Source organism: Ylistrum balloti, unplaced genomic scaffold, assembly GCF_031769215.1.
Source record: "Ylistrum balloti isolate Yb309-2 unplaced genomic scaffold, AGI_CSIRO_Ybal_v1 Utg372036, whole genome shotgun sequence".
In the NCBI taxonomy this organism is placed as follows: Eukaryota; Metazoa; Mollusca; class Bivalvia; order Pectinida; family Pectinidae; genus Ylistrum; species Ylistrum balloti.
The window spans coordinates 38,373-65,717 of NW_026782986.1; the positions used below are offsets into that span (position 1 = coordinate 38,373).

Consider the following 27,345-nt stretch of genomic DNA (forward strand, 5'->3'; position numbering starts at 1 on the left):
CGTCGGCAGCCATAAAGGTAAGAGGAAGGGAGATCACTCTATGTTCCTGCCGTGATAGCTCATGGATCGTAGGGAGGGCGGGATTGTTTGCAAAGAACTGTACATTGATCCGATTCTCCATTTCTCATCTAAGTGTTCTGTGACACAGGAAAGTAGAACTAAGTTCATGGAACATGTCCTTGTTTCATATGGAACGGATATTTGTATTTACATTGATAACCTCTCCCATGAACACTCCCTGAGACTGTTACTTGGGATGTATTGCTCGACATTTAAACAATATTTCGAATCCGACGATCAGTACTTTCTCTTCCTTAGAGACGGCATTGAGTTCTTGGACACCGCATCAAAAACATTTTATCGCAAAACAACCGCAAGATGTGATGTTTAAGTAGATGGTGCATCTCATCATAGTATGTGATGTGATTCAAAGTGACAATATATGTAAAAAGATAAGATTTTGAGCTTTTTGAACTTTTGCTTAAATTTTGATATTTCCTTGTAAATCTCACTGTTGAGGAATAAAAGAATTGATTGATTGATTGACATACATGATCTATATATATAGTTAGTCCAGAACAGTTTTGTCGTTCAAAAAAGTCAGGGACGTATATATATAATATATACGTCCCTGAAAAAGTATATGTTGTCATAACCATTAATCATCAAAATTATATATGCCAAATGGAAAATTATTTTTGGTACGAGATACTTAGAGATAAGTTTCTTCACATTTTGGTCTGATACTTACAGCCTAAACCTCTATTGATTCGTGATATTGGTATTAACACCGTTTGATACTTGATATGATTATTAATGTTGTAATTCAACTGTCACAAAAATTATCAAGTTCAATTGAAAAATTATTCAGCAAAATATATATATATAATACAGGAGAAAATTAGATAAACACATCGAAAGGCCAGTTTTAACTAAAATGTATTTATTAAACGCTTTTACATCCCAAATTGTTACGATCAGAGACGTCTCTGTTACGATTGAAAAAAATGTTCAACGAAATGAAAAAAAAATTAATTCTATCTCAGCTGAACCTCAGGCGTCGTACGATATAGATGAATAGCTTATACTAGGTGACTTTACTTCGGATCTAGAAAACAACACAAAATTGATTGGCTACGAATCCCGTCGTACGCAAGCAAGATTAACCTCCCAGCTGTTGTACGCTGTCGGTGTAGGTCAGGGGAGGTAATCAGACTTGTTAAGGCCATCGGTTTTATAATTCTGTAATCCAATGTTTTGATTGGTGGTTATTTTTACGACCTCACGAGTACTAATGTTACACACCAGGTAAACATCTACTGTAAATACAGCGAGGTAGCACGTGTAAACAGAGTATGGAAGGGAAACGAAAGGGCGGTGAAGTGAGTACATCGTTGATAAATAACATGCATTTGTCTGTTGCTATATATTGTAATGTAACGCGAGATTTTACCTTGTGTTTGTGACCAATCCGAGGAAAGCGTTTGTGTGTGTGTATAAACAAATGATCTTTTCACCACACTTGCAGTCACAGGGACCAGTGACAAAGGCTATATATATTCTGCTGTTAATTTCCTAGCCTAATGTTAATAACGGTGTTGAAGTTAGGACTTATCCCTGTACTGACAGCCATTGCATTTTACAAAGGATTTTGTTGTCGTTTTGCGACTGAAGCTAAATAAATCGGCACGACATTGACCAGACAGAGTTCATGTACAGGAACACAGAATAATAGGCCTGTACACAAAGGGGGTTGTTGGACCCATCTAATATTGTACACAACATTTTATTACATGCTCCAATGTGGAATATGCGTTAGTGAATGCATGCACTTATGTGTTAATTGGTGTGTGTAGGGGAAGGGGGGGGGGGGGCTGTCTTAATTGGTGTGTGTGTGTGGAGGTGGGGGTGGGGTGTGTGTGCAAAGGACTGATGACCATGTCATAATTTGTAATCTTGTCAATTCACAAGTATCAGCTGGCAAAGTTTACTCCAATTCACACATCAATTTTCAAAAATTATTTCTTGAAAAAAAAGTGGCAGATAACATGTACATGTATTTGCAAATAATCTGGTGATAAATATCCATTTAGTGTTGTTGGGAGATGATATAAAAAAAAATTGTAAACGGTCAATAACCTCATGATCAACTGACCTATGCAGGAATTGACCAAACGTACATACATCGACAAGTACATTGACCTCATATGCTTAAAGCCAGTATTTTACCATAAATAGCCTTGAGAAATGAAGAAATTAAGCAAAAAGGTCGTTGTTCCTCTAGGGATTAAAGGTATGTTAAAACAGGGATATTTATACATGGAGAAGGTGATAAATGGTGGATTGAAATATTCTATGTACTTTTCATGTATGTCCATTCTCTAGTTTTTAGTGTCAGTTAATTTACATATTTATTCTCACATCTTCTATGATCTATAATCTGTGACATTTTTGTATGTACTACACCAGAACTGATCCTAGATATGGAAATTAAACTAACAGCTGGATCAAATGACACTCATTACATATCAGGTATTTTATTTCCATTAAATTATTTAAAAATCATGTCACAGTCAGTTTATGACACTGCTGGATGGTGTGTTATTAGGTACTGATAGTTCACTGTTGATTTCATCTCTATACTGCCTGCAGTACTCCGGTTTTGTCATTGCCTTTAATGTAGAGTTGGGAGTAAGTTCTACCGAACAAGGTGCCCATCATAACAGAGTCTATAACCTTGTTTGTGTTAATTCAATTCTTTATTATTTTCTTTCCATTTCTTACCAACTGCAAGATTACACATGTGCTAAACACATACATATCAGTTATCAATTCCTTTTTAGATCTACAAAATGCTGTTGTTTCCTTTTATCGTCATAAAAGAGATCACAGGTGTAAAATGATAGTGATCATGCCCTAAGCTGGACAATTACTTGTTTGCTCCTGTTGTTTATTCACCGAGCTGTGAAGTCCCCTCTCTAATGTGTTATTGGTATGTAACCTTATCTTCATACCTGTAATGCTCAATTAAGTTTCACCTTTTTCTATCTGAAACAAGCAGAAAAAGCAACAATGTTAATCAGTATGGTACCCCCTCCCCTACATACATAATGTTGATTAGCATGGTACCCCCTCCCCTACATACCTAATGTTGATTAGCATGGTACCCCCTCCCCTACATACCTAATGTTGATTAGCATGGTACCCCCCTCCCCTACATACCTAATGTTGATTAGCATGGTACCCCCCTCCCCTACATACCCCCTCCCCTATACCTAATGTTGATTAGCATGGTACCCCCCTCCCCTACATACATAATGTTGATTAGCATGGTACCCCCTCCCCTACATACCTAATGTTGATTAGCATGGTACCCCCCTCCCCTACATACCTAATGTTGATTAGCATGGTACCCCCTCCCCTACATACCTAATGTTGATTAGCATGGTACCCCCTCCCCTACATACCTAATGTTGATTAGCATGGTACCCCCCTCCCCTACATACATAATGTTGATTAGCATGGTACCCCCCTCCCCTACATACATAATGTTGATTAGCATGGTACCCCCTCCCCTACATACATAATGTTGATTAGCATGGTACCCCCTCCCCTACATACATAATGTTGATTAGCATGGTACCCCCTCCCCTACATACATAATGTTAGTCAGCATGGTACCCCCTCCCCTACATACATAATGTTAGTCAGCATGGTACCCCCTCCCCTACATACCTAATGTTGATTAGCATGGTACCCCCTCCCCTACATACATAATGTTGATTAGCATGGTACCCCCCTCCCCTACATACCTAATGTTGATTAGCATGGTACCCCCCTCCCCTACATACATAATGTTGATTAGCATGGTACCCCCTCCCCTACATACATAATGTTGATTAGCATGGTACCCCCTCCCCTACATACATAATGTTAGTCAGCATGGTACCCCCTCCCCTACATACATAATGTTGATTAGCATGGTACCCCCTCCCCTACATACATAATGTTGATTCGCATGGTACCCCCTCCCCTACATACATAATGTTGATTTGGTACCCCCTCCCCTACATACCTAATGTTAATCAGCATGGTACCCCCTCCCCTACATACATGATGTTGATTAGCATGGTACCCCCCTCCCCTACATACCTAATGTTAATCAGCATGGTATCCCCTCCCCTACATACCTAATGTTAGTCAGCATGGTACTCCCCTCCCCTACATACTTAATGTTAGTCAGCATGGTACCCCCTCCCCTACATACCTAATGTTAGTCAGCATGGTACCCCCTCCCCTACATACATAATGTTAGTCAGCATGGTACCTCCTCCCCTACATACCTAATGTTAGTCAGCATGGTACCCCCTCCCCTACATACCTAATGTTAAATAACATGGTACCCCCTCCCCTACATACATAATGTTAGTCAGCATGGTACCCCCTCCCCTACATACCTAATGTTAGTCAGCATGGTACCCCCTCCCCTACATACATAATGTTAGTCAGCATGGTACCCCCTCCCCTACATACATAATGTTAGTCAGCATGGTACCCCCCTCCCCTACATACCTAATGTTAGTCAGCATGGTACCCCCCTCCCCTACATACATAATGTTAGTCAGCATGGTACCCCCTCCCCTACATACATAATGTTAGTCAGCATGGTACCCCCTCCCCTACATACATAATGTTAGTCAGCATGGTACCCCCCTCCCCTACATACCTAATGTTAGTCAGCATGGTACCCCCTCCCCTACATACATAATGTTAAATAACATGATGACAAAGTTTTTTTGCCTATTTATCAACTCTGATATGTCTTTATATCTAGAATCTTTAATGCTTAGTTACCTCCTACAATCTTTATTATGTGGTAAGAACATTGACTTAAGTAACTACAGGTGGAAATCAGAGGTATACAGATTCATCACTCCTTACCAAGGACAGTTTGTGTTTCCTAGGAACTGAAGCTGGCAGGTCTTTGCTGGTGGTGTTGTGTCCTTCGGGAAGACACTTTTACCTGTAATTGCTGTGGATGGTTTGCATTTGGCCTGTCATATGTTGTTCAGTGAGGTAGCCACCAGTCACTATAAGGATACCTCTCCTCAAAATGAGCCTGGCTGTTCAAGGGGCAATAAATCCAGCAAGTAAACAAACCTCCCTATAACAGCAGAGAAAGTGTAACATCTTTACCCCTGGTAAATATGTATCTACGGCCTAGTAAATTGCCTGGATTCCAATTAATTGAATTTATATCAATAATATCACGACAAAAGGTATTAAGATTAATATGAAGTAGGAAACAAATTTTTGGTTTTTATATTCTTCAAATCATCAGGCTTAAGATACAGTTCAATAAATGGATATATCTTAGGAAATTTATTTGATAAAATTAACTGTTAATATATACATTGCTGCTTTCATTTTACAAAGCTTCAGATGAAAAGAATGTAAGATTCTGTTTATCACGTAAATTTTGATACTTTTGCAAACAATCTAAGTTGGCGACATTACCATGCCTATATATATTGTATTACATCACAATAGAAACAGTTGCCACCTCTAGCCAATTACTGATCTACTAAGTCGTGAACAAAAGCACTAATAACAGAAAGTTGTAAAGCCAAAGCTATATGTTGTGTGTTAAAAACCCATCAAGTAAGTTCATCAATGAAATAAATCATTCTCTGATCATTTACCAAGATCCAATTAAAATTTGAGGTTTTACGCTGTAGTTTACTGTAAATACTTTGTCAAATACATGGAGGCAGAGAAAAGCTGCAGTATTAATACAGGCAGTGAGAGGTTCTCATCGGACTGTTCTCTACCTTTGTAGTACCTGTCTTGTTTTGTGTTCTTAGTTGTACTTTTACTAGTCTTATGTTATACATGTAGGGCATGAATGCAGCACATTAAATACATCATACATACACCATATACATACAGGATATATATAGTGTTTATACTAACAATGTTCTCAGCAGTAATAGTGTCCTATTTTTGATTTGAGTGTCATCTAACACAAAAATATTACCCATTTTATATATATAATCTATATTTGGGATTTGACTTAAATTCAGAATGTGTGTTACTGTAGATCTAGAGTCATTTCAGGTTTCAAATATTTACTTCAATATGTATGAGCTACATGTATAGGGTAGTGAGTATAATACAACTCATGCTAATATGTACAACATCTGTTGACAACAAGCCTTGTAAGATCAATATCTGCTGCGTATCTCTGTCTACACATAAAAAACAACTATTTCTCTATTGTGAACAAGTTGACAAAGCTAAAATTCTAGCTTTAAGTTATGCAAACTATATATATAGACATGATCTCAGTCTTGTCTATTTCATGCTCCCATACAGCTGCACTTAATATGAAATATTGAAATGACGATATCTTACATACCTTAAATACAGTAATCTGTTTAATCTTAGTGTGGTAATCTGTCTACTCTTAGTACAGTAATCTGTCTACTCTTTGTACAGTAATCTGTCTACTCTTAGTACAGTAATCTGTCTACTCTTTGTACAGTAATCTGTCTACTCTTAGTACAGTAATCTGTCTACTCTTAGTACAGTAATCTGTCTACTCTTAGTACAGTAATCTGTCTACTCTTAGTACAGTAATCTGTCTACTCTTAGTACAGTAATCTGTCTACTCTTAGTGTGGTAATCTGTCTACTCTTAGTACAGTAATCTGTCTACTCTTAGTACAGTAATCTGTCTACTCTTAGTACAGTAATCTGTCTACTCTTAGTACAGTAATCTGTCTACTCTTAGTACAGTAATCTGTCTACTCTTAGTACAGTAATCTGTCTACTCTTAGTACAGTAATCTGTCTACTCTTAGTGTACAGTAATCTGTCTACTCTTAGTACAGTAATCTGTCTACTCTTAGTACAGTAATCTGTCTACTCTTAGTACAGTAATCTGTCTACTCTTAGTACAGTAATCTGTCTACTCTTAGTACAGTAATCTGTCTACTCTTAGTACAGTAATCTGTCTACTCTTAGTACAGTAATCTGTCTACTCTTAGTACAGTAATCTGTCTACTCTTAGTACAGTAATCTGTCTACTCTGTACAGTAATCTGTCTACTCTTAGTACAGTAATCTGTCTACTCTTAGTGCAGTAATCTGTCTACTCTTAGTACAGTAATCTGTCTACTCTTAGTACAGTAATCTGTCTACTCTTATCTGTACAGTAATCTGTCTACTCTTAGTACAGTAATCTGTCTACTCTTACAGTGTACTCAGTAATCTGTCTACTCTAGTGTACAGTAATCTGTCTATCTCTTACTCTTAGTGTACAGTAATCTGTCTACTCTTAGTACAGTAATCTGTCTACTCTTATTCCTGTAATCTGTCTACTCTTAGTACAGTAATCTGTCTACTCTTAGTACAGTAATCTGTCTACTCTTAGTACAGTAATCTGTCTACTCTTAGTACAGTAATCTGTCTACTCTTAGTACAGTAATCTGTCTAGTCTTAGTGTGGTAATCTGTCTACTCTTAGTACAGTTATCTGTCTACTCTTAGTACAGTTATCTGTCTACTCTTAGTGTGATAATCTGTCTACTCTTAGTACAGTAATCTGTCTACTCTTAGTACAGTAATCTGTCTACTCTTAGTACAGTAATCTGTCTACTCTTAGTACAGTAATCTGTCTACTCTTAGTACAGTAATCTGTCTACTCTTAGTACAGTAATCTGTCTACTCTTAGTACAGTAATCTGTCTACTCTTTGTACAGTAATCTGTCTACTCTTAGTACAGTAGTCTGTCTACTCTTAGTACAGTAATCTGTCTACTCTTAGTACAGTAATCTGTCTACTCTTAGTGTGGTAATCTGTCTACTCTTAGTACAGTAATCTGTCTACTCTTAGTACAGTAATCTGTCTACTCTTAGTACAGTAATCTGTCTACTCTTAGTACAGTAATCTGTCTACTCTTAGTACAGTAATCTGTCTACTCTTTGTACAGTAATCTGTCTACTCTTAGTACAGTAATCTGTCTACTCTTAGTACAGTAATCTGTCTACTCTTAGTACAGTAATCTGTCTACTCTTAGTACAGTAATCTGTCTTAGTACAGTAATCTGTCTACTCTTAGTACAGTAATCTGTCTACTCTTTGTACAGTAATCTGTCTACTCTTAGTACAGTAATCTGTCTACTCTTAGTACAGTAATCTGTCTACTCTTAGTGTGGTAATCTGTCTACTCTTAGTGTGGTAATCTGTCTACTCTTAGTACAGTAATCTGTCTACTCTTAGTACAGTAATCTGTCTACTCTTAGTACAGTAATCTGTCTACTCTTAGTACAGTAATCTGTCTACTCTTAGTACAGTAATCTGTCTACTCTTAGTACAGTAATCTGTCTACTCTTAGTGTGGTAATCTGTCTACTCTTAGTACAGTAATCTGTCTACTCTTAGTGTGGTAATCTGTCTACTCTTAGTACAGTAATCTGTCTACTCTTAGTACAGTAATCTGTCTACTCTTAGTACAGTAATCTGTCTACTCTTAGTACAGTAATCTGTCTACTCTTAGTACAGTAATCTGTCTACTCTTAGTACAGTAATCTGTCTACTCTTTGTACAGTAATCTGTCTACTCTTAGTGTGGTAATCTGTCTACTCTTAGTACAGTAATCTGTCTACTCTTAGTACAGTAATCTGTCTACTCTTAGTACAGTAATCTGTCTACTCTTAGTACAGTAATCTGTCTACTCTTAGTACAGTAATCTGTCTACTCTTAATACAGTAATCTGTCTACTCTTAGTACAGTAATCTGTCTACTCTTAGTACAGTAATCTGTCTACTCTTAGTACAGTAATCTGTCTACTCTTAGTACAGTAATCTGTCTACTCTTAGTACAGTAATCTGTCTACTCTTAGTGTGGTAATCTGTCTACTCTTAGTACAGTAATCTGTCTACTCTTAGTACAGTAATCTGTCTACTCTTAGTACTCTTAGTGTGTACAGTAATCTGTCTAGTCTTAGTACAGTAATCTGTCTACTCTTAGTACAGTAATCTGTCTACTCTTAGTACAGTAATCTGTCTAGTCTTAGTACAGTAATCTGTCTACTCTTAGTACAGTAATCTGTCTACTCAGTAATCTGTCTACTCTTAGTACAGTAATCTGTCTACTCTTGGTAATCTGTCTACTCTTAGTGTGGTAATCTGTCTACTCTTAGTGTGATAATCTGTCTACTCTTAGTACAGTAGTCTGTCTACTCTTAGTACAGTTATCTGTCTACTCTTTGTACAGTAATCTGTCTACTCTTAGTACAGTAATCTGTCTACTTTTAGTACAGTAATCTACTCTACTCTTAGTGTAATCTGTCTACTACTTAGTAATCTGTCTACTCTTAGTAGTAATCTGTCTACTCTTAGTACAGTAATCTGTCTACTCTTAGTACAGTAATCTGTCTACTCTTAGTACAGTAATCTGTCTACTCTTAGTACAGTAATCTGTCTAGTCTTAGTACAGTAATCTGTCTACTCTTAGTACAGTAATCTGTCTACTCTTAGTACAGTAATCTGTCTACTCTTAGTACAGTAATCTGTCTACTCTTAGTACAGTAATCTGTCTACTCTTAGTACAGTAATCTGTCTACTCTTAGTGTGATAATCTGTCTACTCTTAGTACAGTAATCTGTCTACTCTTAGTACAGTAATCTGTCTACTCTTAGTACAGTAATCTGTCTACTCTGAAAAGAATTGTAAAGATTGAACTTTTAAAGAACAAATAAAGAGCGAGCAGTAGTGGATGACAAGATCTTACATTAGTTCAATATTCCATTGACTCTTTATATGTTAATCCATATATTCTTAGTAAAAATGTGATCAAATGTCAAGGTCACAAACAGATTTTTTTAATGCTAACAGGTCAAGCTCACATTTACAAATTCAAATTTTTTTTAAAAGGTCAAGGTCATAGTTACAGATAATTATTGTTTTTTTTATTCAAAGGTCAAAGTCACAATTAACAGATGCATATTTGTAATTTAGATGCCATATTTAAGTTTTAATGGTTCTGTTGCTTTTTATGAAGATCAATCCCCATAAATATGTTTATGATAATGAATAGAGCATTTTGAAGAACATGGATGTTCATGTATGCATGCAAGCCTTTAACATCTTGGTATATGAAAGTTATCTTTTCTGTTTCATTTTTGCTAAAGTTTACATTCCTTTCTGCAAATACAAACACAGAACTGTTTTAAATTTCAACGGATGTTTTACTGCTCTAGATTTCAATGAACATGTTTTTAATAGTAGGCAATTTACGCTTTTATCTCAGTCATTAGGATCATTGGACCAACAGTTTGAGATAAAGATTGAGCGATCGACATCCACGGACAAAACCAATGTCCTTGAGGAGATTGTTGAGTTACTACGACACCTGCTAGACTATTGTATATGTTGTCTCTCCTGTGGCTGTATCCCAATACCACAGGAAAATGGTGGTCTCATTGATGACAGCTACGAAATGATTCTACTGGAAAATGAGAGACAAGCTGTTAGCAACCTCCTTCATTATCTAGAACATGGTATTTTTATTAGATTACCTCCATTTGCAAGTTTTCAGTCTGAAGATCCATGTAGTTTGTTTACACTAAAAGATATGAAATTTTTGTTTTTGAGGAATGTAAAATTCGTTTATGATTTCTTTAAAGACTTAAATATATAACTGGAAGATTTAAGAAATTTTTATTGAGATGTTACAGCTTGTAATTTATCACAGATACAGGGTGTTATAACACTATGTTCTGTTTCCATAATTTGCAGAAGCCAATGGTGACCCAGTGTTGAATAATGAACATGTCCGGGCCCTTAGTATTTTGGCTTTATCTGACAATGTGGAGCTACAGAAATCTGCAGCACTCTGCTTCATGGAAATTAGTGAGAGAAGTATGTTATAGAACTTTAACAGTCATTTACACTCAGTGAGGGAAGTCAGTTATAGACATTCAACAGTCATTTACACGCAGTGAGAGAAGTCAGTTATAGACATTCAACACTCATTTACACGCAGTGAGAGAAGTATGTTATAGAACTTCAACAGTCATTTACACTCAGTGAGAGAAGTCAGTTATAGACATTCAACAGTCATTTACACTCAGTGAGGGAAGTCAGTTATAGACATTCAACAGTCATTTACACGCAGTGAGAGAAGTCAGTTATAGAACTTCAACAGTCATTTACACTCAGTGAGAGAAGTCAGTTATAGACATTCAACAGTCATTTACACTCAGTGAGGGAAGTCAGTTATAGACATTCAACAGTCATTTACACGCAGTGAGAGAAGTCAGTTATAGATCTTCAACTGTCATTTACACTCAGTGAGGGAAGTCAGTTATAGACATTCAACAGTCATTTACACTCAGTGAGAGAAGTCAGTTATAGAACTTCAACTGTCAACAGTCAGTTATAGAACTTCAACAGTCATTTACACTCAGTGAGAGAAGTCAGTTATAGACATTCAACAGTCATTTACACTCAGTGAGAGAAGTCAGTTATAGACATTCAACAGTCATTTACACTCAGTGAGGGAAGTCAGTTATAGACATACAACAGTCATTTACACTCAGTGAGGGAAGTCAGTTATAGACATTCAACAGTCATTTACACGCAGTGAGAGAAGTCAGTTATAGACATTCAACAGTCATTTACACTCAGTGAGAGAAGTCAGTTATAGACATTCAACAGTCATTTACACTCAGTGAGGGAAGTCAGTTATAGACATTCAACAGTCATTTACACTCAGTGAGGGAAGTCAGTTATAGAACTTCAACAGTCATTTACACTCAGTGAGGGAAGTCAGTTATAGACATTCAACAGTCATTTACGCTCAGTGAGGGAAGTCAGTTATAGACATTCAACAGTCATTTACACTCAGTGAGGGAAGTCAGTTATAGACATTCAACAGTCATTTACACTCAGTGAGGGAAGTCAGTTATAGAACTTCAACAGTCATTTACACTCAGTGAGGGAAGTCAGTTATAGACAACGAAGCTGTAGGGAACAGCAATGTTGCGTTTTACTAGGTCAGGAAGAGTTCTAAGTAAGAAAGTAGGTATTGATAGTCAAAGTAATCAGCAGTGTTTAGCATTGCAGACCATCAGTAAATTGGAAGAAATGAATAATGACTTACCTTCAATATATATTCTTACAATTGTATACAGTATAGAAAGGATTTATTCAGACATTATTATAAAAAAGCGTCGAAATTGTTCAAAGGAGATCATTAATGCCTTCAAATTTCCTTTACAGATTTCAATTTTCTTTTCATTTATATTCTAAACTTAACTTGGAATTTCATAACTTGTACTTTATCTTTTCACAAATAGTTTGTTAAAATTATAAACTACTAGCAAGCAGAATATCCTGCTAATAGTGTTGAACAATGACAGAATGCTTGTTCAGTGTGATTTTTGTGCCTTTGTCCAGCTAAAGCTCCACTGACAGTAGCTCTTGCCAAGCCATTAATTCAGCTCCTGAAATCTCAAGATCTCCAAGTACAGAAATCTACGACTCTGGCTGTGAGCAACTTCACTCTTCATGGTCCAGGTAATCTTTAGAATCATTAATACAATCCTGTGCCATACTGGTAAAGAAATAATGGTTGAAAATAATCTACATCTGTATAGTGTATTACTATAAATCCCTAAAGATGATATTTGATATATCATTCCCCGGTTCCCTTCATATCAGTTACAGGTAATGTAATGGACAAGTCTGCCTCTGGGATTATTTAAGAGCATTTTCAGTAACCAATCTTTTCTCTCTGTTGTAGATTCTAACAAGGACACTGTTGGTCAATGTGGAGGAATCGAGGCTCTTGTTTGTCTACTTCAGTCCAGTAATACAGATGTCCAGTGTAACACAGCTGGGTGTATAACCACTCTAGCCACCACAGGTCAGTCCAGTAATACAGATGTCCAGTGTAACACAGCTGGGTATATAGTTACTCTAACCACCACAGGTCAGTCCAGTAATACAGATGTCCAGTGTAACACAGCTGGGTATATAGTTACTCTAACCACCACAGGTCAGTCCAGTAATACAGATGTCCAGTGTAACACAGCTGGGTATATAGTTACTCTAACCACCACAGGTCAGTCCAGTAATACAGATGTCCAGTGTAACACAGCTGGGTGTATAGTCACTCTAACCACCACAGGTCAGTCCACTAATACAGATGTCCAGTGTAACACAGTTGGGTGTATAGTCACTCTAGCCACCACAGGTCAGTCCAGTAATACAGATGTCCAGGGTAACACAGCTGGGTATATAGTCACTCTAACCACCACAGGTCAGTCCAGTAATACAGATGTCCAGTGTAACACAGCTGGGTATATAGTTACTCTAACCACCACAGGTCAGTCAAGTAATACAGATGTCCAGTGTAACACAGCTGGATATATAGTTACTCTAGTAACCTCAGGTCAGTCCAGTAATACATATGTCCAGTGTAACACAGCTGAGTGTATAGTTACTCTGAATAATGAATAATATTGAAGCCTCGAGTATAAACTGATGAGGTTACTCTATAGGACTAGTTGTAAACTATTGAGGTTAATAAGTAGGACTAGTTGTAGACTATTGAGGTTAATATGTAGGACTAGTTGTAGACTATTGAGGTTAATAAGTAGGACTAGTTGTAGACTATTGAGGTTGATAAGTAGGACTAGTTGTAAACTATTGAGGTTAATAAGTAGGACTAGTTGTAGACTATTGAGGTTAATAAGTAGGACTAGTTGTAGACTATTGAGGTTAATAAGTAGGACTAGTTGTAGGCTATTGAGGTTAATAAGTAGGACTAGTTGTAGACTATTGTGGTTAATAAGTAGGACTAGTTGTAGACTATTGAGGTTCGTATATAAGTATAGTGGTAAACTAACAAAGTTAATATAGATTTCTGGATTATATCTGTGTATTTCTGCTTCTTTTTTAGATGCCAATAAACAGAAAATTATCGGGGGTCATGTTATACACCATCTACTGAAGCTGTTGAGGTCCCAAGATTTACGGGTACAGAGAAATGTTGCTGGTGCTGTTTTAAATCTCACTCATCTTCGTAAGTGATTATTTATTCCCTGAGATTACAATAGTGTGAGTGGAGGAATCAGATTGTTACCAATTAAAAACCGATCAATTTAGTAAGCTGGAATATTTTAGAATGATATGGCAAGACAGATTTGGGTGCACATTGATATGATAGATGTTATGTGTTTTCAGCAGACAGGTAGGCATGGAATCATTCATGATCCCAGTGAGATATACACATGTTTAAGTCCTCGATACTCTGGGGGCTACGAACACTTTCACTCTCTCCCAGGGGTACAGAGAGAGAAAGTGATCGTAACCCCTGGAGTATCGAGGGTGATTCCAGGGGTACAGAGAGCAAAAGTGATTGTAACCCCTGGAGTATCGAGGATGGTTCCAGGGATACAGAGAGAGAAAGTGATTGTAACCCCTGGAGTATCGAGGATTGTTCCAGGGGTACAAAGAGCAAAAGTGATTGTAACCCCTGGAGTATCGAGGGTGATTCCAGGGGTACAGAGAGAGAAAGTGATTGTAACTCCTGGAGTATCGAGGATGGTTCCAAGGGTGCAGAGAGCAAAAGTGATTGTAACCCCTGGAGCATCGAGGATGGTTCCAGGGGTACAGAGAGAGAAAGTGATTGTAACCCCTGGAGTATCGAGGATGGTACCAGGGGTAAAAAGAGCAAAAATGATTGTAACTCCTGGAGTATTGAGGATGGTTCCAAGGATGCAGAGAGCGAAAGTGATTGTAACCCCTGGAGTATCGAGGATAGTTCCAAGGATGCAGAGAGCGAAAGTGATTGTAACTCCTGGAGTGTCGAGGATGGTTCCAGGGGTACAGAGAGCGAAAGTGATTGTAACCCCTGGAGTATCAAGGATGGTTCCAGAGGTACAGAGAGAGAAAGTGGTCATAACCCCGGGAGCATCGAGGGTGATTCCAGGGGAACAGAGAGAGAAAATTAATGTAACCCCTGTAGTATTGAGGATGGTTCCAGGGGTACAGGGAGAGAAAATTATTGTAACCCCTGAAGTATCGATGATGTTATGAAGGTAATGATTTGTAAAAAAAGATTTGGTACAAAATGTATCATTATTTTGCATATGAATTTATAAAACTAAATTTATACATGTTTTCTTTTTTGACGTAGTGTATAATGGCAACTTAACATACTGAATGTTCAGCTTGCTTTGCTATCATTTACAGAAAACCACAGGAATGATTTAGTGGCTGGGGGTGTCATTCCTGTACTGGTTGACCTCCTCCAGTTTCCGGACCAGGACATTCAATACTACAGTGCTGCTTCCCTCAGTAACATTGCTGTCAATGAAAAACACAGAGCTTTAATGGTTGCTATTGGTCACACTGATGTTATACGAAATCTCATCAAACTGGTATCTGTCAAGTCAGAAAAGGTGAGGTTAAAGGTTAAGCAAAGTTTGAAGGTCAAGTTTGGGAAAATATTGAAACTGTCATAAAAATCAAATGTCAATTAAAGAATACAATGCAACAGTTATACTGTGATATATTAACAACAACAAAAAGTATCTTGTATGGCGCAGTAGTAAAGCACTCGCCTTTTGCCTAGCCGTCTGGGGTTCGATTCCTGGAAAGGACATGAAAAGGTAAGTGGTCACCTGCCCGACCATATGGGTTTTCCCTGGGTACTCCAGTTTCTTCGCACAATAAGTAGTAAGTCTCAGAGGCACATGTACTGTTGTCTACCTTGAGATTTTGACATGCATGTGACAGTAGGAAAATTCTGTGATCTAAGATTTGGTTTAAGACAATGTCTTTAGTATGATTTACACAAAAACTATGGCCTTATACTGATAAATCCTGTCATTTGTATTTATTCTGATTGATATGGGATTATGGTCATGAATACTTATATGTGTTGCTAAGATACTGTGAAGGAAACATCCAACATGCAGACCTAAAACTTTTAGGTCTTGTTGCCTCCACTGATCCTCATTAATCCCTACTTTACTTTTTAATTCAGATTTTTTTTTATACTTTATATTTTCTTATATATCTATTATGTACTTGTGTTTTCTAATTAAAGGTTTATGACCTACTGTTCAAATTGTTTTCTAGGTACAATGTCAGGCCTGTTTAGCCTTGAGAAATCTTGCATCTGATGGTAAGTCTTAATATTTTCTAGGAATACTTCATTTCGAATTTACATCCAATATTTTTGGTCCAATCTATTCTTGGGAATCTATTCTCGGGAATCTGATCGTGAGATGAGGGATTGTCATAACTTGCCTAATAAACTCATGTCATCTTTTTTTATGGGCCTCTCTGTCGTCCATGATCTTTACTCAGCAGATATTGATGAAATTTCATGTGATTATCCAGTTCAGTGTATTGAACAATTTCTTTCCTATTTAGGATCTATTTTGAACTAATAACACAAATTCTGTTTGAATGATATTGATGAAACTTTGAAGGAATGATCTGTAGATATGGACAGATGCTGTTTATTTATTTTTTCTTCAGAAATGCAGTATTGAATTTTAATAGAATTTACCAAAGTACAATATCCAGTTGATAAACTTCAATCCATCGGTAGACACCAATCTCTACTTTTGTGAAACGTGTAAATCCGTTGAGTTTTTAATGGGGGTGCGGGTCCCATTTTATTATTTATTTCAATACCTTATATCGACTTATCCCAGTATTATTGTGTTGTTATTTTCCTTCAAAATACACTCAAAATGCAGGAAATGGAGCCAAAATGTTCAAAATTTTCTTCCCCCAGACCCCTTGCCAAAGCTTCGCGCCTTTGGCACTCACGACGCACGGCTTCGCCGGCGTTGCCAGATTTTTGCCCCCCAACCTTAGATCCTGGCTACGCCACTAAAGATAGGTGACTGTTTACTCAAATTTGACCATATAATCCATAATGTTTATAACCATAGAAACTAATGGAGTCATTTTCCAGATCAACAAACATCTATTTTCAAAATAAGTTTACGAATAAAAACAGAAAAATAATGAAATACTTTATTACTGTTAACAAATATGTTTTTCAAGAATCTTGAAATGGTGTGAGTCATATACAGAGGTGTTGTTTGTATACCACAATGCTTTCTGGCAGGGAATGGCTAGTCACATGTATAATTTTTGTATTGCTTTGTCTTTGTGGAAGCATATACCATTTCCAATAGTAAACACTTCTGTCACTAAGTTTTAGTATTAAATGAATTTGTAATTCAACCATCTCCTTGTACATATCATTTTAACCCAGGTTATCACCCTTAATTTTGGGTCCAGAAAGCAGAGGGCAGGGCATTTATACAGTCTATTTCAAATGAAACCTTTTTGGTATAACGTTTCAATCTTAACAGACCTGTCCATGTTAATGCAGGTCTATACTGTTGATTTGACCTTTGACCTATAATGACATCTCTGCATGAATTTCAGGTAATAACCAGTCCCTCATTGTGAAATATGGTGCATTGCCACGATTACAGAAAGTGTTACGGACAGGCCACAAAGACACTTTGGTGGCTGCAGTGGCATGTTTACGAAACCTTTCAATTCACAAGGCAAATGAGGTATGTGTTTGAGACAGCAGACAATTTTTTAAATACATCAAGATTATTGTCTCAGAAAAGATTACCTGTTGAATAATGAAATAGCAAGCCATAGGTCTGATTTCAACTGTAGAGGTAGCATTCTTATCCATTGAGAATCAAAACACATACAGCTAAAGGGGCAGATTCTCTTAGGAGATGATGAATGGTGTCACAATTGGCTGATTTAATCTAAAACACACTTCCTCATGATCTATTGAGAAGATTTCAACCAAATTATGTTGAGACTTTTCATGAATGGCTCTCATTGTTTAGGAATTTTCTCCCAAACTACAGACATGGATCAGATTTCACATGACTAGATAATGTAGATACTGTTCAGGTTTTTAGAACTTCTGTTGTATATTATGAATTCCATATATTTCCAATCCCAAATAACTGAATATAATTCGAAAGTAAAAGCTTGGAATGAACTTTGTAAAATGTTTATATTTTGTAGGTGGTGATCGTAGCCAATAATTTTGTGATAGATCTGTGTCATATTATGTGTGACAGTCACAATCCCGAGGCTCAGCGACACGCAGCAGGGATCATACGTAATTTGGCTGTTGGCCATTATATCAGGGTAAGTTTCTCTTACCGAGTGTGATCATGTGTTGCCAGGTGACCTCTGACTTGTGACCTGCCAGTAACTATGGTCATTATAACAGGGAAAGTACCTCTTATCTATTGTGACCTTTGACCTGTGACCTTCCTGTAACTATGGTCATTATAATTGGGTAAGCACCTCTTATCTATTGTGACTGTATCTGGTGACCTATGACCTGTGGCTTGCCTGTAACTATGGTCAGTGTAACATGGTAAGGACCTTTTATCTATTGTGACTGTATCTGGTGATCTTTGACTTGTGACCTTCCTGTAACTGTGGTCATTATAATGGGATAAGCACCTCTTATCTATTGTGATTGTATCTGGTGACCTATGACCTGTGACTTGCCTGTAACTATGGTCAGTGTAACAAGATAAGCACCTTTTATCTATTGTGACTGTATCTGTTAACCTCTGACCTCTGACCTGCCAGTAACTATGGTCATTATGACAAGATAAGCACCTTTTATCTATTGTGAATGTATCTGTTAACCTCTGACCTGCCAGTAACTATGGTCATTATGACAAGATAAGCACCTTTTATCTATTGTGACTGTATCTGTTTACCTCTGACCTGCCAGTAACTATGGTCATTATGACAAGATAAGCACCTTTTATCTATTGTGACTGTATCTGTTTACCTCTGACCTGCCAGTAACTATGGTCATTATGACAAGATAAGCACCTTTTATCTATTGTGACTTTATCTGTTTACGTCTGACCTCTGACCTGCCAGTAACTATGGTCATTATGACAAGATAAGCACCTTTTATCTATTGTGAATGTATCTGTTAACCTCTGACCTGCCAGTAACTATGGTCATTATGACAAGATAAGCACCTTTTATCTATTGTGACTGTATCTGTTTACCTCTGACCTGCCAGTAACTATGGTCATTATGACAAGATAAGCACCTTTTATCTATTGTGACTGTATCTGTTTACCTCTGACCTGCCAGTAACTATGGTCATTATGACAAGATAAGCACCTTTTATCTATTGTGACTTTATCTGTTTACGTCTGACCTCTGACCTGCCAGTAACTATGGTCATTATGACAAGATAAGCACCTTTTATCTATTGTGACTTTATCTGTTTACGTCTGACCTCTGACCTGCCAGTAACTATGGTCATTATGACAGGGTAAGGACCTTTTATTTAATGTAATATGTCAGCTACATCCAGCTATTGAATTTCTGTAGCTATAGTCAGAAAATTAGGATAATTAGGACCTTTTATCTGTTGTACTCACATCTGGTGACCTTTGACCCTTGACCTGCCTGTTACTATGATGAATGTAATAGGGTAAGGGCCTTTTATCTTATGTAATATGTCAGCTGCATCCAGCTTTTGACCTCCAGAAACTATGGTAAGAAAATTAGGGTAATTAGGACCTCTTATCTGTTGTTTTCATATCTGATGACCTTTGACCTGTGACCTGCATGTAGCTCTTTTCTATAGTAATCATGGGAGGTAACTGACCTAACTACAATGTATGGTCAGTATATCAGGCTTATAATGACCTCGTTTGTAATGTAACCACTCCTGGTAACCTCAGTCAGTACCAGTATTTCAGCATAAGGATCTCCTTTTTCTATATAACTACTTCAGGTAACCTTTGACCTTTGAATTAGCCATGGTCAGTTCCAGTTTATCAGCATAAGGATCTCTTATCAAATGTAACCACTTCAGGTAACCTTTGACCTTTGAACTAGCTATGGTCAGTACATAATGATGTGATGATGGTGATTGGCGCATGTTCATATTCAGTAGCCTATATATTAAATCTTACATGTTTTCTTAGGTGAAATCGTAGCAGAATCTGAAATATATTTTCATGTATTACAAATATATGGTAGCTCGGCATCTGTTATGACAAAAACCTCTCAAGTGTGTTTATTGTAATAAGTAAATAACACTATTCATAAAAAATCATAAAGATATTTGTCTTTTTCTGAGTATTTTTTAAAATTCACTATAAGCTAAACTTTTTTCTGTAATACTTTTGTAAATTTCACGAAAGTATTGTTTTTTACATATTAAGCATTTTGACATAAGTATTTTTAATTACATAAGCATTTTTATGTACATATTTTTTTTTACATAAGTATCTTTAACGTAAGTGTTTGTGTCCAGGACCTGGTAGAACATGACTGTGTGGAGGCCTTGACCTTTGTGCTGTTGGGGCTAGAGACAAGGATTAGTACACTGAAGGAGGTGACAGCTGCACTGGCAGTGTTTGCTGACGAAGGTCAGTGTTTTGTAAGGTACAATAAAATAACAATGATTAATTCAGACATATTGTATTTATGTTACAAAAGCCAGTATGATCTTTAGTGTACAGAGATTCTTCAGAAATAGGTAATAACATTTTCAAGAAGAATATTGACCTTTACTGTAAAGTGTCATCCATTTGTTTACGAAATTATTTCGTGAACAATTTAACTCCAAACATCTTATTTCATGACCTGGATTTTGATCAGCCTTGATTTAAGGATTGAATCTTGCTTATGTCGATTTCATGGGATGATGAATTGAGTTGGTCTGGAGACAAATTTAATCAAAGCAGTTCATTAAATTTGTCTCAAGACCAACTCAATTCATCATCCCATGAAATCGACATAAGCGAGATTCAATCCTTATATTTCAATTCATGCTTCTTGTTTCTATAGCATTGGAACTGACACAATTCATCTTTTACTTTCATTTTCATGTCTTGGCATCATATCGTCTGTCGTCATACAAGCAAATAGTCCGTCATTTGAAGACAGATTATTAATCCTCAAGCATTTTCTTGAATGTTTCCATTATCTCGCAACACCTTTCCTCAATTTTTCTGATGAGACATGTATATTTACACGGTGGTAATTGGAAAAGATATTACAGAGTGGGGCCTGATGAGACATGTATATTTACACGGTGGTAATTGGAATAGATATTACAGATTGGGGCCTGATGAGACATGTATATTTTCACTGTGGTAATTGACAAAGATATTGCTGAGTGGGGCCTGATGAGATATGTATATTTACACTGTGGTAATTGACAAAGATACTGCAGAGTGGGGCCCTATATCTTAGTCTGAGCATTGACCTTAGTTTGGCATCAGTTGAAGGTCTGAGGTGTGTAGTTTGACCTCCTTATATGTGTTGGGTTGTATTTAACAATGAATGAAATTTGGATTTATTAATGAACTGCATAATACAGCTGTTTTATCCTTCATGTCTGTTATTTTAATGGCTAAATTTTACAAACTTACAAAAAATCTAGAAAAATAATCTTGATAAGTAACACAGAACGTGATGATATTTGACCAGTCTGAATCATTCTTACATTCTATCAACTTTTTAAAAAGAATATCATTCTGGATTTTATAGACTCAAGACCAATATAAAAAAGTTACTGAAATATTTGTACTTACATTTTTTGGGACAGGTATTATGACAACTAGTTTTAGTACAGATACCGTATTTATTCCAATAAACGCCCCGTCTCTAATAAACACTGGAAAATATTATCCTCGCTACCGTCCAGCGAATTTGTGATACAGCATTTTTTGAACGATCTTCTGATTGTGTCCGGGCTAATGCTATCCCATGCTTTCTTATCCCAAGACAACATTACAGCTTTAGATGGGGCTTTACAATTCCCTGATTTGGTTTTATTCCACGACACATCGGCTGGCTGTAGCTTACATGTACATCCCCGGGTATAACACAGATGTCTGAATTATATTTTAGACGAACCAGTTTTTTTACATCTTCAGTAAGATGACCACGGAAAGCGTCCCATACTAATAACCGCCTAGCTGTATTATTCACACCCCAGAGTTTTTTTAACCAAAATTTTATACTTTCCTCGTTTGCCCAGGATTTTTGTCTGGCCCTGCACATGTATACCACAATACCACTTGGTATGTCATCTTTTGGAAGGGGACGAATGCCTGGCATGTGCACAAGGAGGGGCAATTTTAGTCCCATCGGCATATGCTGCCAGTGTCACCGTTATTTTTTTATTTTCATGGCCAGTACTGTAAACTCTGACCTCCTTTTCCCCCTTTATTGCCAATGTCGATTTTCCTGGCATGTCAAACCACACTGGGGTTTCGTCCATGTTAGCGATATGGCTATCGGGGTATTCTCATAGCCGACGCATTCTTAAAACAAAATTAAAAAAACTGTCAATACGATCATCAATTAATGAAACTTCATGTTGTGCCACATGCGTAGATCACCTGAACGAAATGTTATGTCTCTTTTTGAATTTAGAAAACCATCCATAGGAGGCTTTGAACGATTGACTACCATTTGCCTTATGCATACGCAGGGCCTCAAATCCCAGTCATGCGTATTCCGGCCTCCCGTCTGTCCTGTAGCCATCTCATCAGATTTTTGTCAATATCTTCATATCTGACATGCCTCCCACCTCCTTTACAGCGTTTAGATGTTTTAGAAAGATTTTTTAATTTTTCTTTGTTTTGACACCAGTCCCGCACTCGTTTTCTGTCAACACAAAACACTTTCGCAGCGGCATGTTTACCCTTCTCCTCTGCGAAGGCGATTACTTTAAGCTTGAAAGCAGTGTCATAATTTCTTTTTGTCCCAGACATTGTTATCAGGTATGTGGGATTTATTAAGAAACAGACTGGCTTATATACCGCTGTGTTTTTTATTTTGTTATGCAAACTAGGCCTACAAGCGATGATAAACATTGTACGTTTTTGACTGAAGCTGACACGATTGACATCGTGTCATTTCATACAAGAATTCAGGTTATCAGAATGCAATTGACAACAATGTTGAAAGCTACAACGATGTTGGAATTACTGCAATTTTCAAATGCATTCTTTGCTGAGTAATTCGTTAGTTTGTTAAACAATGTTTTTAAGTGGCAGCCATGGCATGTCACGACCAACAAATTATGAAATTTTGTATTCTATTAATCGCCCCCGGGGCGTTTATTGGAATAAATACGGTAAGTTACAGAATGTAAGTTTACGATAGACTCGCTGATCTGTATAGATAGCTGTCACGTAGGCTTTAAGAAACTCATCAACAACAGAAATAAAACGGGTCACTAACTGATACTGTTGTCTTTTATGACATTTTCAGATGATGTTAAATACAAACTGCTACACCTTCACGGTGGAAAGGTCTTCGGTAAACTGGTGACTTTGGCTACACTGTCCACCCAGTCAGAGGTTCAGTACAACAGTGTGGGAACCCTGGGTCAGTTATTTCTTGTAGGTAAGTAAATGATGACCTATGGTTGATTGTCTCCTATCCTATGAGGAAAGATATTCAGGTAATTATAGCAGGTAAGTGGAAACTGACACGTATTTCTCTTACCCTGGACTGGTAAATCCACGCTTTTTTAGCCTCCTATCACCATATGGTGGGCTATATATAATGTCCAATGTCCATCCGTTTGTAAACAATTTTTGTTATTGCTATTTCTTGAGAAATGTGCGATGGATCTCTCTCATATTTCATAAGTAGGTTCACCTTGGTCCCTTGTTGTGTCCATTTGATTTAAGGACTGATCAGACAAGGCGGCCATCTTGGAATTTGATTATGAGAGTTGTTATCCCAATTTCTTTGTCTTGCACTTAGACAAGGAAAACAGGGTAAGCGAATAATCATTCACACCCTTTAAGGATTATATAGGGGATCTCAATACTGGGGTTAAGACCTTCTGTTTGACAACAAGATCCCCCTATCTCACCCTGAGGATGGTGAGAGATTCTATATATTGTACAATTTCACTTAAGGGTGATGAACCACCTGTTTGTTTTATCTGCCACAAAATACTTATAATGGAACATGTTTTAATTAATTGTTCAGATTTCAATACAGTTGTTCTGGTCTTGACCTTGAAATACCTCTTAACCTTTGGGAAAGTGGATAAAATACCCAATTTTTTTTCTTTGGGTGGGAGGAGGGGAGGGGGGGGGTTGGGCAGGTAACAAAACACAAACTAGTCTCTATGTCTAGACATGCTACTTTCCTATTTCTTTATTTTATAAAACAAAAAAAATGTTTTAAATATATTGATATTGCTAAGAAACCATTTGAAATCCTTTGTTTTACCTTTTAAAAAGCTTTATTCAATCATTCCTTCCTGCAGCTTACATAATTTAAAAAAAAAAGATTAACTGAGGATGACCCCGGCTGTGGCCACTGAACACCAATCAAATCACTGACTAAGTGAGAGCTCACAAAACAAAGACACTTTTACAGTCAAATTTCCAGAAATAATGAAACAGTAGAACATCCAAACTCTACATTTCCATCTTTCACAGAAATTCCCGAAGACCTGAAGTCAGCCAATGTTTCTGGAATAGTGCTATATATAGACATGTTCCTGAAATCTGCCGACCCTAACTTTGTCCATATAGCCCTCTGGACTTTGGTACAGCTTCTCAAAGGTGAGTATAACCTATCCCACCTTATGTATTTCTCTAATGTAAAATATTGGCAGTTCAAGGGTCGGTCGTTTTGTTTCTAGTGATATTTTAACCAATATCTTGTTTGTTACTGTAGCCAGCTAGCCATGGAACTTTAGTGCTCAACTTTGTTTTCATTGATGACCTATATACAATCTGTTTTCATTGATGACCTATATACAATCTGTTTTCATTGATGACCTATATACAATCTGTTTCCATTGATGACCTATATGCAATCTGTTTTCATAGATGACCTATATACAATCTGTTTTCATTGATGACCTATATACAATCTGTTTTCATTGATGACCTATATACAATCTGTTTCCATTGATGACCTATATACAATCTGTTTCCATTGATGACCTATATACAATCTGTTTCCATTGACGACCTATATACAATCTGTTTCCATTGATGACCTATATACAATCTGTTTCCATTGATGACCTATATACAATCTGTTTTCATTGATGACCTATATACAATCCTATGTGTTTGAACTAACGTATGGTAGAATTGTTTTTGTCTGTGAATTTGATAAATAACTTAGATATTTCTGAAAGAAGTCTATCTGGCATGTTCTGTCTGGAATGTGATTTCCCCGTTAAAAGACAGCATATCAAATTGATGGTTGGGTGGCGCAGTGGTAAGGCACTCACAAGAGTGATTAATATGTCTGAAAACCTGCTTCGAAAAGATTCTAAAATAAATAAAATTTGATATCATTAAATAGATGATAATTATTGAGATTTTGGAGTCTGCCATCTTAATTTTATTTGTCGCCTGAGATTCTCTGCACATGGGATGTTACCTGATAATCAACTGTAGTGATTAATCGAATCTTCCCCTACCTTGAGGGTGTAACAGAGAAATCTGCGAGGGGTGATATTCTTGGTTGTCTAACCCGAGGCTATGCCGTGGGTTAGACAACCAAGAATATCACCCCGAGGGTCGGCAGATTTCTCTGTTACACCCTCAAGGTAGAAGATGATTATTTTTCTCCCATCATACTTTTTCTCAGAGAGACTTAGCTTCATAAATTTGTACATGTGTATTTGTTTATATACATGTAGCAGACGACGTGTGTAGAAGTAGTTCTGGTTCACTTCCGGTGCATGCACTATCTGTCATACCCTCGGGGTTGACAGAGAAATCATACCCTCGGGGTCGACAGAGAAATCATACCCTAGGGGTCGACAGAGAAATCATACCCTCGGGGTCGACAGAGAAATCATACCCTAGGGGTCGACAGAGAAACCATACCCTCGGGGTCGACAGAGAAACCATACCCTAGGGGTCGACAGAGAAACCATTCCCTAGGGGTCGACAGAGAAACCATACCCTCGGGGTCGACAGAGAAATCATACCCTAGGGGTCGACAGAGAAATCATACCCTAGGGGTCGACAGAGAAATCATACCATAGGGGATGACAGAGAAATCATACCCTCGGGGTCGACAGAGAAATCATACCCTCGGGGTCGACAGAGAAACCATACCCAAGGGGTCGACAGAGAAACCATACCCGAGGGGTTGACAGAGAACTCTTGAACAGGTAAAACGGAAGCCTATGAATGATGGGAGAAAACTCATTCTTTTCCCTATCATTCTGCTTGACCTTTGTCCAAATGATAGGTAGTTGTTTTGGTAAAAGAAATGAAGCAGTGATTATTATCAGGTTATCAAAGAGGACACAGATAAGATTAAATAGTTAGTATGGTATAGTGATACCTGCAATTCATATTGTACCGTTTAGAAATAAAGCTGAAAATTATCTCCCTTTACATGTATGAATATTTGACTGACAAATATTTAAAAAAAACTAATTTACATGTTTTTTTTTATAATTACTAGAATTTCAAATTATACAAAAACAAGGATGCTTTAGGCCAAATTTGATCAAAATCTGTTTAACCATTTATGATAGAAGTAATTTTAGGTAAGAATACAGACTTATAGGCAAGGGATGCTATGCCTAGCTACCCAGCCAATGTGACAATGAAAATGTCATAGTGATTGATGGTATCATATGATTTGAAAACAGTATAAAAATTGTCGCCTACAATGAACCCATTTCAATAGTAATAATTTGTAGGTTATGTAAGATATTCAATAACTTATCAAAATGAACAAGAAAGGCATGTTGAGGTACATTAGACAGATTTCAAAATTTGAAACCTTGTTCCATCAGATGCGGTATTCCTTAAGGCATTTCAAAACCACAGTATCGAGCCCGTCATTATCAAGTTAGCCTCCACATCACAACCCTCCATGATTGAAGAGCTCGCTACAGCTGTCCTGAAGAAACTTCGCGGGGAGGAAGAATTAACTTCAAGTGATGACTAAGGAATATTTATGTATAAGAATTTTTTATCTTCTCAATGTCAGTAATCTAATTTATATTTTGTATGTAAATTTTTTTATTGTAGTACAATGAAAGAAGCCATATTTAAAATCTGTTGTGAAAACATGATCCTTAGTATTTCAGCTCATTCCATAGACCATAACTCATTTCTTCTTAGCTTTGGAGGTAAAGTTTGATAGAATTAATAAAATTATTCGTGAAGATTCTAGTACCAAGGAGTTACTTTTTGTGTAACTGAACAACTTCAAACGGGGTGTTTTTTTTTTTATATTTTTAAGTGAAAATGAA

At 37.0% G+C, this 27,345-nt stretch overlaps 1 protein-coding gene across 1 annotated transcript; it reads left to right on the plus strand.

Moving 5' to 3' along the window:
* The first annotated feature begins 1,355 nt into the window (after window positions 1–1,355).
* LOC132564182 (uncharacterized) lies at window positions 1,356–27,345 on the plus strand. Its single transcript, XM_060228855.1, has 14 exons — window positions 1,356–1,382; window positions 10,309–10,558; window positions 10,797–10,919; window positions 12,459–12,578; window positions 12,805–12,927; window positions 13,966–14,088; window positions 15,261–15,469; window positions 16,152–16,197; window positions 17,484–17,617; window positions 18,096–18,221; window positions 20,380–20,494; window positions 23,355–23,489; window positions 24,545–24,670; window positions 26,884–27,345. Exons 1-14 carry the CDS (start codon window positions 1,356–1,358, stop codon window positions 27,036–27,038), a joined length of 1,812 nt encoding a protein of 603 aa, XP_060084838.1. The 3' UTR covers window positions 27,039–27,345.